The 15,960-nt window shown below is 44.0% G+C and overlaps 1 protein-coding gene across 3 annotated transcripts in view; it reads left to right on the forward strand.

The window, feature by feature from the left end:
- Window positions 1-731: 731 nt before the first annotated feature.
- UBL3 (ubiquitin like 3) overlaps window positions 732-15,960 on the forward strand; it is a 54,474-nt gene continuing 39,245 nt past the window's right edge. Inside the window, exons 1-2 of one of the 3 annotated variants that reach the window (XM_081198058.1) lie at window positions 732-742; window positions 12,982-14,162. In XM_081198058.1, coding sequence (XP_081054184.1) covers window positions 14,136-14,162 — 27 coding nt within the window. In that variant the 5' untranslated portion in view covers window positions 732-742; window positions 12,982-14,135. Of the gene's footprint in view, window positions 743-12,871; window positions 14,163-15,960 lie in introns of those variants that run through there. The other 2 variants (XM_081198057.1, XM_081198059.1) reach the window with 2 other exon arrangements.

Raw genomic sequence — 15,960 nt, forward strand, 5'->3', positions numbered from 1 at the left:
AAATGTATGTGTTTTTCATATTTTTATGTTTGTTTTTTCTTTTTTGTTTGTATAAAACTGGAAACTTTAATAAATATCTTATAAAAAAAAAATGAGCCCGGCCAGTCCCCAACACTGCATAAGGCTGCAATCCTATGTATGCTTTCTTTCTATAAGACCCGCTGAATGCAACAGGACTAACCCCTGAGTGAATGTGGATATAGTTTCACTCTTAAATATGGAGATGTTTTATCCAGGAAGCAATGCAACAACCCTGGAAGGCTCCCTGCGCAGACTCCGCAATTATCTCCCGGAGTCGCAGCATTGTGCGCAGAAGGCAGGTAGAAGTTGCTTGTGCGATGGTGGTCCTTTTGTGAAATGTGACAGCTAACTCCCTAATTAATCTTGGAAATGTCAGAGCCAGCTGGAAGTAATCAGGCCTGACAGTTCAAGGGCTAATTAACTCCAACCCCACATCTCTTGCATAGCTTCATCCGCACTTCTGAGGCCATGCGTTATTTCCCCCCGTTTTGCTACATGACTCCGCTTGTGTTTCAAGTTCACACGCAGACGTAGATACACCGTGTCTGTTTGTATGGAAAGAGTGACAATGTTTATAGGAAGTGCTGTCGGGTTGAGTCATGGCGTGTTGCTGGTGGCAGTCATAAGAATTCCCTCGGCAGAGCCTGACTTGAAGGGAAAACAAAATAAGGTATGGTAAGCTCGGAGCGGGTCCAGAGGGAGCAGCTTGGAGCAGGCGGCTGTTGTTGATTATCTGATGGAGGCAGTTTGTTCTAGGCATCAATAGGTGGAAAGCGTCGTAGCTGTATGAACGGCCTCTAAGTCTCCAACTTAGGCCATTCAGCATGAATTAGCATCAGTACATCTCATATAAGAGAGGTCCACCAGTAGAGTTGGGGTGGAGCTTCACACAGGTTTTTGCTCATTTACAGAAAGCAACTTCTGACTTAGAGTTCAAAGTTTTTCAGGTCTCGCTTTTGAAAACTGAGTCAAGAGGGATGCTTTTCAAAGGGACTGTCAGGACAGCCTGCCCAAACTCCCACCTGTCAGCCCATCTGTAGTTTTGCGTGTGCCTACAGGGCTCCTTGTGACAACCACACTCGGTAGAGCATAAGGCTCTTAATCTCAAGGTCACTGGTTCAAGCCCCATTTGGGCAAAAGATTCCCGCCTTGCAGGTGACCCTTGTGGTCCCTTTCAACTCTACAATTCTACAATGCTATGATTCTAAGTGCCTTTGCTCTGTCATATTTTTAGGTCCCACCCTATTTTTGCGGCTGTGAGCTGTTTTAAACTGTGTCCAATGTTGCATTTTTAATTGTTGTAACCTGCCCTGGGAACTGAGGGAGAAGGGAAGGTAATTCATCACATAAATAAATAAAATAATTTTGATGGTGGCATCCAAACCTTAAATCTTCAGTCTTATTGATTAATGTTAAGGTAATAATCTTAAACACAGGCGTGTTCAGTGTGTTTACATCTTTGTTGTCATAATTTTAACACATTTAATGAGCAGTATTAATATTTGACAATGAGGAGGACAAGAAGAAATTAATTGGAATAATAGAAATAGAGATAGAGATAGACATAGATTGCAAAACAAATTCAAGTTGGAAGTTTCTTTAAAGACTCTCCCCCTCCCCCAACAAATGGATAGTTTCAGTTCTGTTTTAGATTTGACAGCTTTAGAGAACAGCCACAAAATAATAGAGTTTTTAGAAACCAGGAGTCCTGTTTTTATGCAAGGTTACTTTGACACAGAACTGGCTACACAAATAGTTTGGATAATAATTGGGAGTCAGGGATAATGGAAGATTCATTGCTTATGAATATGGCACATGTACGCTGGGAGAGGTACAGTGAATGATGTCACCAGTTTCCTTGGTGATCCTTTGTATTTTCCATTTCTTTTCACTTGCTGCTTTCCTTGACCTGACAATTCACACTTCGTTAATGAATGTTACTTACCTTGCACAGTCCCCTTAGCTATTTTGTGATTACAGAACCAAAATCTATTTACAGGAGCATCACAAATAATGCCTCTGGGTTTTCATTTGAACCAAGAACTCTCATGGATGGGCTAGCTCTGCAAAGACAAGATTGGCCTAATTAATGTTGCAGGTTGGGCTGTGCATTCATAGCAAAATGCACCACTGTCAAATGGTCTGCAACATCAGGCAGGTTGTTTAATATATCAGGCACAAATGTAAAAACATACTTGAGAAATGTTCGTGTTAAAGTGATACTGAAATTCTTATCTGGGCTCAGATGTAATCAGGAGTGATTTCTTTTTTAAGCCCTAAGGAGAAAAAGAAGTAATCCCAGGGTTTGTCTGCATTACTGGCCTTCCTCCTGTGCATTAATGACCACTAATTTAATGAGCTTTTTCTTTACATCTGGCATTTGCATGACACACTGCTGGAAATGGATGGAGGCTTTCAGCTGCAATGCTAGAAGCTACTCTGGGTTGAGGAGAGGCTGTTGCCAACATTTCATTCTTTGCTGTCAGGAACACGTCATTTCAGTATTGTGCAAGTGACAGCTGACCAATTTTATCCTGATATATGTTGAGGGCTGGGGAGACTTGACCTGGAAGCACAGGTGGCCTATTTTGATAGTTGAGGATGAAGATTCAAATGGCACTTTCCAATTGAAGGCAATTAAAAAACACAATAAACTATATAACCAGGTAATTTAGTACCTTGGTGGTGAGACCCCTGAACCTTTTTCTTCCTTTCCCCCCACTCCTTATTAAACAAAAATTTATATCCTACCTTTCTGGGGCCAACAAGCTCTGTGAGGCAGCTATTCACCAATAATAAAGACCATCGTTAAAATATATTATGGGGGGGGGGGAGTGAGTCAACCAAAACTAGATTTACATATCATCTTGCAGGTCCAGTTTGGGGGTGGAAAACCTGTAGAAAGGGAAAGATTAAGATGCTCCCCAGCTTACATTGGACTCCAACTGAAAATCTCCACTTGGGTGGGTCCTTCAAGTAGAAAATAAAAATTTGGGGGGGGCTTATGATAAAGATCTCACATAGTTTGAGCCTAAGGGACCAGCCAATCTATAAGGAAGTGGTTTGTCCCTGCTTATTAGCTTTAAAAGAAAAAAGAAAGAAAAAGAATCACAGTTTCCTCAATAGGACTATTCTAAGATGACTATTTTAATACACCATTAATTTCCTTTCTTTCCTGGAAGGTTGCAGATTTTGCACATCCTGTGTGAAGTGAGGTAAGAAAAACAGTGCTATATGTGTCTTTTTGTTGTTACTGATGAAAACTACTGATTACTCAGCCCAGAGAAGAGTTTACTAGACAGTAGTAGTTCATTTTTTGCTGGGAAGGATTCAAAAGTCATGGAAACACACCTTTGGAAGAACAGGGCCACTTTGCATAAGCATTCATAGAAACCAGCTCTAACTTGATGTCTGGTCTCCCAAAGCCTTTTTGCCGTTAAAACAGAGTGAAGAAAAGAGATGATTTGTAAGCTTTATTTTCTAATTGTTCTGCCAAAGCATTCGGCAGGGTTTCAAGTCCTTGACTGTGCTAGGAGCCTCCACAGCTTCTCTGAACAATAAAGGGCAGCATACCGATTGTGGCCCAGAAACAGCAAACTTTGATCTGTAAAACCTGAGTGGATTTTTTAAACATTCAATATCAATTAAAAATATTCATAAGTAGTAGTTGAATCTTCATTCGTTATGCGTTGAGCATGGAGTCTGGGAATTGGTGAGAGGGATTATCAGAGAGATTAGCATCTCATATTAGGAGCAACATAAACATCAAACGTTTAATAATGAAACAGTCTGAAATATAACTGCACAAGCAATTAGCAATTAATTGCATACGTAATTAGCTCTTTTTTAAAAAGAAGAAGCATACCTATTGCCAGAAAACAAATAAAAGGGTTTCTGCTTTGCCTGTTTTTCTTTGAAAGAAGAGGTGACCACACTACAGTTTCTCAGCATACAATTGGATGGGCAAATAAAACATTCCCTGATGCCTAAAACGAGTAGAATGGCTATTTATGCATCAGCCAAAAAAAAAGAAAGAGGAAAATGCGTCCCCAGAGGAGGACAAGGAAGGAAACAGATTAGAATAAAATTTATGTATGATAATTTACATGTGCAGATGAAAACTTAGAAAAATTACTATAAAGAGAAATACATTCGCTCCATGTTAGTCCAACTCAGATCTACTGAAATTAATGGACATGATGAGTAATTGGATACATTAATTTCAGTGGTTCAAACTTCATTGGATACAACCCAATACATCTCACCATAGGGTGGAGGTCTGAGACCCAAGTCCCGTGCTCCTATTCAGTCTGCAGTCCATATGCCATCTGTTGATGGACAACCTCAAGGCCTCTCCTGCTTTCCTCTCTTAAAGTTCTGAAGACCAGACCACCCTTCCAACAGAGAGATCTGAATGCTTAAAAATAATGTGTGCACATTATGAAGCTAGCTGGAGTTCAGCTGCTTAATATGAGCTGTGAGAGCATTAATCTTCTGGAGAGGAGGAGGAAGTTCAAGCAGTAAAGCAGAGCTTGTTCAAATGGTCCCTTAAAATCCCAGATGAAGAGGTAAACATCTGCTAATGGGTTTTTAAAAGAAGGGTAAGTCATTAATAATACTTGGAGACTGCCACCAATAAAAATCCTAGCAGAACAAAAAAGGTTGGTGCCTATAAATTATTATTCTTGTTTTGTTATCATCATCACACATTAAGAACGATGTTGTCAGACTCAACACAGCTTCAAGGAGAGTCAAAAATACAATACCTGCTGCAAAAGAGCTATTTTGAAACAGATGCACAGACCATTCTAATGGAGGCAACAAAGTTTTCCCCACTCAGGCCAAACTCCAAGTGACTTACCATTAGGGAGAGGAGGGGAAAATTCAGTTCAGTTTTCATCGAATGGCAAACCTACTTATTTCACACTTCCAGAAACAATACAAGAATGAAACACAGTAATACTTATCATTATTTAATAAATCCAGATCTGTAGACCTGCTGTTTACGTATGGCATTTCCACAAGAGACCATTTGTTTGTTTGTTTTGCCCTGGGCATTGAATTTTAAGTGAAACATTGGTTTGTCTTTTCATTATGACAGATTGAGCAACAGAACAGTCTATGAAGTTGCTTTGCTGCTGAAATCACAGGGAGTGGAAAAGAGGTCTAATGATGGCAATTTGTTGATGTATTTTACCAGTTCAGTTTCAGGGTATATTGCGTGGCGATTCCCGCCCCCTCCCACGGATGGAATAAATAAAGACATCAGACACCAGAACTTAGGTTAATGGGCAAAAATGGCCACAACTTTATTGATTACAGGTAAGAGTGGTATTGGCTTTAGGCATTGGCCCTAACAGACTATCCAGTCTAACCGGGAAGGGTTAAGCACCAACAGGGGGAGCCCCCGAGATGCACATCCCTAGGCGCTCCCCAAGGGGTTACCGCTCGGGAGCGCGCTTTAGGCCCTAGCCTCCGTAGATTTCGGACGAGGCGACGCCCCCAGGAGTCCTTTAACAAACTACCCTTCAAGATTTGGGGGAGGTGATGGCGCTCCTCCCCCCAACTTCATTTGCATAACAATACCCCTGCCAATGCCTACCGCCAAAACCGAGGAGTTGTGACGTTTTGCTATGAGGTAGGCGAAAAAACCAAGTGGCTTCAAAATACAGCCAATTAGCCAAATGGAAAAACTCCTACCAGGCCCCTTGCGGCGACCAGCCGAAGCCCATAGCTAAGTCCGAATGCAAACCTAGAGGGCAGGTCGGTGGGTGGGAAAAACCGCAGCTACTGTAAGGAAAGAAAAGGGGCGAGCCAGGGCTTCCCCGACCTTAAGTGCCCTATTGTAAGCCCGCCCCTAGTGCCAGCCAATTGGCCAGCACTGTGGGATAATTAATAATAATCAGACTGGGGAATCCCTGAGTCTCGCGGGGCTGGCGCCAGCCCCGCGAGAATGTAGTCCGGGGCGTGAGCCCGCAACCCGCCCCACCTCCTTAGGTTGGGAGTGGCTTTCAGACACAAATCTTTTTCCATTCGTTTTCCAGGTTTTCTTGTTAGGGGGATTCAGCAAGACATCCATGCCACACAGACAGAGCAAAGAAATGGGGTCAGTTGGGGTGTTATTAGAAGATAGCAAAAGGTTATTTATTTATTTATTTATTATTGCCAAGGAGGAAGAGAAGGGGGAGAGGGATTTTTCAGCCTTAAGTGCCATTGATCACCCTTGGGAGCTATGTATTTTGCTGTGTGGGATTTGTGGGTGCTAGTTGCTGTTCTGCCTCAAGCCAGAAAAAATGCCTAGGGTCCTATTTCCCCCTCTTTTCAATCAGGATGTTATCCAGATTTAGGTAGGTAGCCGTGTTGGTCTGACGCAGTAGAAATATATAAAAATAAATTTAAAAATTGTCCAGTAGCACCTTAGATACCAACTAAGTTTGTTCTTGGTATGAGCTTTCGTGTGCATGCACACTTCTTCAATTACACTGAAACAGAAGTCACCAGACCTTTATATATAGTGAGAGGGTGGGGAGGGGTATTACTCAGAAGGGTGGTGGGAATGGGTGATTGGCTGATAGGTGTGGTAAACCTGTTAACAACAGTTAACGACTGCAGTTGGCCTTACAGGAAAAAGCAAGGGATGAGATGGCCAAAAATAGCTTTATCATGTATAATGAGATAATGAACCCAATGTCTCTAGTCAGACCAGGTCTCTCCATGGTTTTAAATTTGGCAATAAGTTGTAATTCAGCAACTTCTCTTTCCAGTCTATTACTGAAATTCTTTTGTAATATGACAGTTACTTTGAGATCTTGTATGGAATGTCCTGGGAGACTGAAGTGTTCTCCTACTGGTTTCCCTGTCTTGTGATTCCTGATGTCAGATGTTATCCAGATCAATAAATGGGCAGCTCCTCAACTTAGAGGAAGGGGCCAGCCCTACTGTTGGACAGCGTGAGGTGGAAACCTCAGGTGACCAATGTGACAGCCCCTCACGTCCCTCTTGAGCATCCTAAGTGAGTCATGAGTGCAAGGCACCACGGTTTGGCAGTGGGGGGCAGTGGAGAACACATTTGTTGCTTTGCCTCAGGTAGCAAAACGTCACGGGCCCAGCGGCATTAGCAGGACAGCATCTGTGTGCACCCCACACTGCCCTCAGGGTGGCTTAGATCCCCCTTCTCCACCTTCACCTCACTTTTGCTACTTACTGGTGGGTGGCAGAGCAGTTTCGGTTTGTACTGAGAAGGGTGCAGGGTAGAGGGAGTCCTTGGATTCCCCTCCCCCCACGCATGCAATGCATCTTCTGCGCCTGGGTCCCCAGCCATGACAGATGTAGTTCCCATTTGCAGGAATGCCCGGTGTCTCCATAGCCCTCTCCCACACCCAGTCTACTGGGGCAGGAGTCACCAACATGGTGCCCAGGGGCCCATATGTGCCCACAGAGGACTTCGCTGACTCCTGCAGGGTCCCCTCCTGAAACTAAGCCTGAAAGAAGCATTTTGTTGTGGCCAATTGAATATTCTGTGGTGCATGTGTGGCATCCTTGAAATTTTATCAAATTTTGCACCTGTACCTACAGGTCTCCTATGCAAGGGGCTAGGCACTTGATGCTTCTTCCTGTAGGTAGCGGCAGGGAAGGTCTGTTTTTTGTCGGTTAGGGTGCTAGGACTTTCGCACTCCCATTCATGTCAGTTGCAAATAGTTGCAATTTACTATTTGCAGCATTTCCCTTGTCGGGTTTTTTTGTTTGTGTGCCTTTTTGCGAGATAGCTGCAAGGGTAGCGCAGAGTGGCTAACAAATAGGTTGTCAAACAGAGGAACCATACAAACACAGCAAAGTTAGCAAAACACAGGATTTGCGTTATCGCTGAAGAAAACATGTGCAGACTAATAATCAAAGGGAATCCAACCCAGGCATTTGGCACAGGAAAATATTTATGCTGGTTTGTGTAGGAGGATCCTCTGCGACATTCAGATATACTATCAGCGAGAAAAGAATGCTGACATAGGCGGGTGTGCACAGAATTGATCTTTTGTTTAATTTTGAATCAACACGGCTCATAATTAAGCTTCACAAATAAATTTTAGAGATGGACTGCTGCTAGTAAGAGCTATGAGAAATCCCAGCCAGCTCAAATATTGTTATTAAGAAACAGACAAGTAGATATTGCAGCAGCCTCTATTAACTGCTTGTTGACTTCGAGGCAATCAGATGACGTTTCCCTCTTTCTTTTTTTAACGCTTCCTGTGGGGCTTAGGGATGTGTTTATGTACACATAAAACTACTACACCCATAAGCACAAACCAGAATGAAAATCTGATTTATGGGATTTTCCTATTGCATCAATGCCGGTATCTTCAAGAGGAAAAAAAATCTACCAGAATAATCAGAGCATGGTAGTTATGATTGTTTAGTTATAGATTCTTCCATCAAACAAATGTATGTTTGTTGTGCTCTCCACATCCCATGCTAATCTTCCCCTTTGCTGGATTTCTTGCCCTTTAACAAAGCAAAATGAAAAGAAAGCAGGGTGCTCAGGAAAGCAAAAGGGTTTATTCAGTGTTTCTTATAGTAACACCATTCATCTTGGGAAAGTCTTTGTTGATTGTGCCAACCATCTATAGTAATAAATGTACAGGAATGAAAATGGTGGTGTTCCCATATCCCAGAGAACACTAAACTATTGTCCTGTTAACATGGAGGCCACGACCTAATAGTTGCAAGGAGTTTTTCTGGACAATGGAAAATGGTGTCCATGCGTCATATGACCTCTTTGACCAGTTAAACAGCAGAATTTGTAAATGATTTTCATTCAGCCAGGGTTGTAGGAAGGGTATGAAGGAATATGGAAATCGTAGCTCCAGTTCCAATATAATATATGTGTGATTCGATTTTTAGTTTGTGTCACTTTCTATCTCGCAAAGGATAAATCTACAGTGGACACTCCTCCAAAAGAACACTGTCCAAGCCTGAGCAGAAAAAGCTATGCTGGACTTTCAACTGCTGTTGAGAGGAAGAAAACTGTGTCTGCAAAACTTTAATTGAAGCAGAGTTGCCAACCTAGCAGAAGATTGGGAGGGGGGTGATGGCACACACATTACGTGTGTGTGACACAGGGATGCCGGGAGGTGCCAGGGAGTGGAGCCAAACATGTATGGCTTCAGTGGCTGACGGCTCCTCCCCTCTGGTACTCAGTTTCCACCTCCTCCTCTTTCTGCTGCCACCAGCCCAGGGCTGCTTCCCCACTCCTTCCTCTCTGTAGCAAGAGGAGGACGAGGAATCGTCAGCCACTGAAGCTGTGCCATGTTCAGCTTCACGCTCAGCCTCCTCTGCCCCAATTGTTCTCAATGTGGGGTGACTGCCCCTCAAATATTTTATTGGGATCTGGGCTCCTTAAGAGTTGATGCCTATGAACTGAGGCCAATAATAATGGTTTCAATAGGACTACTCTAATGCACGTTGGTTAAAAACTACATTGTGTGGTAAAAAGTCAGATGGGCAGATCATATAGCGCTGTTTTGCAAGTGCAGCTTTGGCAGGGCTAATGCTAGGATAGCGCAGTCAAGATCCTATGCTCTCTGGGCAGCAGAGTAAACAGTACCTGTTAAAACAAAAGCTAATGCAGCAATAATAGGAAGTGTTCACACAGTGTTGCTGGAAACTCTGCAGCCTGTTGCTAAGGCCCCCAAATAGCTCAGTTGGTAGAGCATGAGACTCTTAATCTCAAGGTCATGGGTTCGAGCCCCACGTTGGGTGAAAGAGTCCTAAATCGCAGGAGGTTGAACTAGATGATCCTCATGGTCCCTTCCAATTCTACAGTCCTATGATTCTATATGATAAATTTACACATGCATGGACAGCACCATCCAGCCTCCAAAGGTGGCCAAACAACCACTGAGTAGAGAAGAGACTACAGCTCTTTCCACAGTACTAGCTGACACCGTGCTATAGCGAAAAGCCAGCAGGGAGAACCCATGGCATCCCAGGAGAGGGTTCTGAGTCCTGCTATGGGAACGGTGCCTTTGTGCGGAGACGCTGTTTCTATAATGCTGCACACACCACACTCCTGCGTTGCTGTCTCTCTGGCAGTGGTGCAGTTGGGTTATTTGTGACTCTGGATTTAATGGAGCTTCCTCTTTAGACGGCGGTTCACTTGCTTCAAAATGTGATCAGCCAGCCCTGTGCTGAATTTGGAAGTCCTCCAGCTCGGCTGAGCAGGGCCCTGGACCTCTGCCCCGATGTCCTGTCCTGACAGCGCCACTGCCCTCTGAGGAGGACCAATACTTGCAGAGGCAGAGAGGCACATGCAAGAGGGACGGATGGAAAAGATAACAGCAAGCGCACAGCAGGTAACCGTGCACAAGGCTTTGTAGCTAATGGGGGGTCAATGCAACTAGGAACAGGAGGTGTAGATTCAAGTCTCATTTAAGCAGATTTTAATCCTGCTGCCTCAAGGCTTGAGGAGAGCAATAATTGAGGGTCCTGTGTGGAGCTGTAGCTCAGTCACAAAACCTATAGATCAGAAAGAGGGCTTTTGGAATAGAAAAAGGAGCTCAGAGGATTAGAATGATTAGAATAGTGTGTTTGGCACCATCATTATACAGCTTTTGGCGAAAGCAGAAGATACATCTCTTTACCGTGGCTTTTGAAACTTGAGGTGTATATTTTTAGGATCCACCTTAATTTTGCAATTTTAAGTCACTTTAAACTTTTTTTGTAATATTGTGTAATATTGTATTTTAATGTTAATGTTGTGTTTTAAATATTGTAGCTTGCCCTCGCAGGCCAGTTGTCTAATTGAGACCACTCTAGTGTAACCCCAGGAATTTGGTTTTCCTACTCAGTCCTGGCTCCAGGATTTTGGGGCCCTTGGACAGTGGGGACATCCAACCTGGAAGACGTGGGGCATGCAAACTGAGATTTCTCTTAGGCTACATATGACCCTTTCAGATACTTTGTTGAAGTGTGAAAATGGGAGCGTTGTTAGGACAGTGGGCCCTCTGCTGGTCTTGGGTTTGCCATGCCCAACCTTGTCACTGACTGAAGCTTGTTGTCCCGTAGGCAAAGGTAAACAATTATTTTTAAGATGTTTTTTTAAAGGGGGAGGAAAGGGGCAAGAGATCTAGGGTCTGGCTCTGAGCCATCCCTTCACAACACCCAAGGGAAGTCGCTGTCATTCAAGCCTTACCCCGCACCCTGCACTATGAGGAGAATAAAGCTCATCTACCCCACAGGCTTAATGCCTGTGAAGTACTTTGAGCACACAAAAGCACAATACAAAATTGCAAATCAGGCATGGGGAGCCTGTGTCCCTTAGATGGGCTACAACTCTGGGCTTGTTCACAGTAGCATTTACTGTGTGTTTAATGCTCTTTGTCCCTGAAGTTTTTAACCATTGCCCACATGACAGTCTCCACCACCAGCCACTATCTCACTTCTTTTCAGATCTCCCCTATCCAGGGATAATCCAGATATTGAAAAATACACCCAAAGCCAATCCGCTTTTCCCTTGTCATCAGTGTTTTTCCCAACCGGGGGGTGCCTGGTTAAGGAGAAATCCACATCCCCTACTACTTCCTCTGCTGCTCATTTGCTTTTCAGTACTGTACCTATCACACTTAACATCCCTGACCATTCGCTATGCTGGCTGTGGCTGATCAAACTGGAGGCCACAAGATCTGGAAGGTCAAAGGTGCCTGATTCCTGTTGGAAATGGAAAGGACTATTACTAGGTCAAGAAAGGACACTTTGTTCTCCATATACCTTAGTCTGGGTGTGGGATCCAGCTCATTATATATGGCTCTCTCATGGCTATGAATACTCAACTGAAGGCCCTTTCTTTTGTTGACAGTTTCCTCGTTTGGCCAGTTTTTTCTTTTTCTTTAAGTAGTCACAGCGAGCAAAGCCAAAACCTACGCGTGCAGGACCTTCAAATCTATTAAACGAGGCGATAGTATTAATTTTTGAATGACAAATATTTGCCCTACTTCCTGGATGATCTTGATTTTTAGATCCACACCCAAAAGTAGAACACACTATATTCAGGATGAAGAATGATTGGCCTCGGACTTACCTGCACCTGAAACTTGAGCTGACAGGAAGAGATTGGATACCAATGGCGTTATGTCACTTAACAAAAATCAGGGTTCATATAAAATATATCCTTGGCGCGCTTACAGCTATGTAATAATGTCCAGCGGCTTCAGGCGCCCTCCAAAAGGGCCATTTCTAAAAGCAAATACACGAAGATATGTTGGTGTGACGTTTCGTTCCTGCCACTGCTTTGTACTTTAGGCGCGCGTGGTGATGACCTCTGCTCCATTTCTTTTCAGTTTGGTTTCCGCAGTCGTTGATCTCCCCTCCTTTATAAATGACAGCCCAAGAACCAGTTCCATCTAGAGTCCGGCAACACATTTATTTAAACCTGGCTTAAACTGAAGTACAGTATGGGGGGGTGGGGCTAGCATACATATTGGGGGGGGGGAGGACCGCTTCGGGTGCGAGGAGAAAGGGAAAGCGCCAAGTCAGGAGCCAGCCGTGCGAAACCCCTTCCTCCAGCAGCGCCACAGGCCCCCTTGCCTCTTCAGCAGCGGGTAGTTCCCCGTCCCCTTAGCAACAGTTGCTGGAGCCGGGGCTGCTATAACAACAAGCAGCTGCCAAAGCGAAAAAGCTCTGCGTCACACCGCCGATTTTTGTGAGGGGAGGGTGGTGGAGGAGGAGACCCTGGCTGCGCCTTTTCGAACTACAGCCCCCATGATGCCTTGCGCGCGGAGCCTGCGCGGAGCCGCGCTCTGACGCGGCTCCGCAAAAGAACAAGGGGCGGAGCCGGAGTGTGTCTGTGTGTGCGGAGAAGGGGGGGGAGTGGGGGATGGGGGCGCTGCCAGGTCCGTCTTTCCCCTGCCGTGTCCCCTTTTCTCAGCTCGGCGCAGACGCCATGTTGGTTTGAAAGGAAGATGACAAGAGGCGGCTGCGGGAGCGGCGGCGGCGGGCGGCGAAGGGTAGCCGAGAGCGACTCTCTCTGAGGGGCGGGGAGGGGTGGAAAAGAGAAACCGAACTGTTTCGCTCTTCGCCCCTCTTTTCCTCAGAAGCGCCGGCTTCCGAGGGAGGAAAGAGAAGGGCGAGCAGCCCCGCCGCGTCAGCTGAGGGGGGTTTCCGTTAACCGCCTGCTGCCGAGGGAGCCCCTGGAGGACGGCGAGGAAGAGGCGGCGAAGGGTCTGGAGAGAGGAGCGGCGGCGGTGGCGGCGGCGATGAGGAGAACAGAGACCTGAGGAAGGAGAGGCGGAGGGGGCGGCGAGCGCTGCTGCTGCTGCTAGAAGAGGCGACTGCAGTTTAAATCCCCCCTTGAGCTGCTGCTGCCGCCGCCGCTGCAGTTTGAGGGGGGAGAGTGTCGTTTCTTTTGACGCCCCCCTCCTTTCCCCCCACCTCCGCCCTCCTTCCCCGTTCGGGTGTTTTGTTCTGGTTGTGTTTTTGCAAAAAAAGAATAAACGTCTAAAGGGAACCGAGAGGACCGAGAAGAGCCCGCCCCAGTCTCTCCCTCAGCCTTCCTTCACTTGGAGAGAATCGGTGGGTGGAAACGAAATAAAATAAAATAAAAAACCACCCCCAACAACTTCGGCTCCAGGGAAAGAGGAAGGTCGCCTTACTTCTCTCTCTTCTCGGAGTGCCTGCCTGCCTGTCGCTCGTTTTAATGAGGAGGTGACTCGGGCGCAGAACTATCCTCTGAATCATCCTCGTCATTCATTATTGGTCTAGGCTGGAGAGGAAGAGCGAGAGGGGGAAGAGAGAAAAAGCCTGTACACAATTCATGCCCTTGTGTATTTCTTTCTGGTCTACCTGGCACCGCTGGTGTTGGTGTTTGTGCTGCTGACGACAAGGATCTGCTGCCATCTCTGGTTTCCCTGGTGTTTCCGATCGAGCCTTTCAACACCAGTTCCTCTTTGGATTTTGATCCCCTCGATCCACAGTTTCCTTGCCGTAGTTTAGGCGAAAATAAATCTCAGAACTTAACAGACGCACACCAAAGATTGGTTAGCTGGAAGATCGTCTTGGCTGGCTGGCTTTTTTCTAAAAAAAATATATTATTCTGTACTTTTTGAAACCATCAGGGTAATATCAAGATGTCTAGCAGTGTTCCATCTGATATGGTAAGTTCACGTTGACTTTGTTTTCAGAATTATAGTGGGGAACTGAGGTGCCCTTTTGGAGCAAGATAGATGTGAGAGTGAGAACCATCTCTGTTGTACTAGAGTGAATTATCAGTTTCATTACTGTATTTGACTTTTAAAAATGTTTTAGATTCTAGCAAGGGAAAAAATGGGATACAACATGAAATGAAACTTATTTTTTATCAGTGGTTCTGCACTTAAAGCTAGTTTTAAATCCTGCCATTTTCTTTCAACTTCCCTTCATTCTTTTTTACTACTTGGCTGAAATGGGTTAATATTCTTTAACAGTTCCAGAAGGCCATCATTAGACATTGTATCTTGGGGACAAGAGTTCTCTACACTCCAGCACCTCTTATGCCAGGCCCTTTTTTGAATTGATATCGGACACCCTATTTCAGTAAAGTGTCATGCCAGTAACCTATCTGGACTGTTTTGAAATCGAGACAAAGAGGAAAGAATATAGATTTGAGAGGGGACTGCCTACAATGTATACTAAGAACAAACAACTCTGGATCTGTGAATTATTTTGAAATGGAGATAAAGTTAACTTGATTGTTCCTTTATGTACTGCATATATGTTTTTTCTTATGCATGAGTGAATTTTGTCATATGTCCTAACTATATATGTCATGCCATTTAAAGATAAACGGTTATGGTTTCTGAGCCCTAATGTGCCATTCATGCTCTGTATATGTGTCTAATTAAGCTTTCAGGGCCACAGTCTATGCTTGGCATTAACATGGTTGTTTTTGGCTCTGCATAACAGGAAAACAGTAATTTGTGACAAAGGCACTACTTTAATAACGTTTATCTGTAGCTTAATAAAGCATTTTGCTCCAAGTAACTTTGGCAAAATATTGGGGAGGGGAAATCACAAACAATATAAAGCATATTGTTGATTCTCATGTGCTAATCCTTTTATTTGATGCTTTTCTTTTGGGCTTGTAGCAGATTCTTAGCTCTGATTGATTTCCTTCTGATATCTGTTCAGCTTCAAAGCATTTTAAAAAATATCTTCAGTAATAAAACAACAATAAAATAATCACTAAAAGCTGTAGCTATGATCCAGTCAAGAAAAAGAACCTTTTAGGCTGCAGTCTGGTACACACTTACCTGGGAGTAATTCTCATTGACATAAGTGGGATTTGTTTCACAGTGGACATACACTGATAATATTGGGAAAGTTAAGCATAAACTTAAATTTAACTTCCATTGAAATCAATGGAACTTATATGTACTTAATGAGGACTGAATGCCATATTGGTTTGCTAATACATCATCGTCAGTAAAATCTAATTTTGGAACAAACAATTCTGTTTTGTTGATTTCAACTGTTTTGTTGACTTCTGCTGAAGGCTCTGAGCTTTCAGTATGGACTTTGTATCTTAATAAATAGGTTGGTGGTCAGTTTGGTCATTGGTATGAGAACAACAAATTGCCTTTTTAAATCTGTTGCACTTCCTGGTTCTCAAGCTTAAAAATGCTTTCTGGTTTTTGAAGCAGTTTTTTGGGGGGTTTCGCAACTTTTGTAATTCTGCAGAGATGCACATGCAAGTATACTTATTTGGAAAGCCAGACTGTAAATTATAGGAAAATTGTTTAGAAAGGACTTAGAAAGAACCTTTGAAATAGAATACTAATTCAAATATTACTCTCATTGCACAAGCTCATATTGAAATTAGAAGTTCAAATTCCACAACTGGAAGTGATTGCTTCTAGGCTTTCTCTTTGAAGCTTGGAACTTTAGTAGTTTACATTTCCATAGCTTCAGCCAATG

Source organism: Podarcis bocagei (assembly GCF_964188305.1).
Source record: "Podarcis bocagei genome assembly, chromosome: 6".
NCBI classification, from domain to species: Eukaryota; Metazoa; Chordata; class Lepidosauria; order Squamata; family Lacertidae; genus Podarcis; species Podarcis bocagei.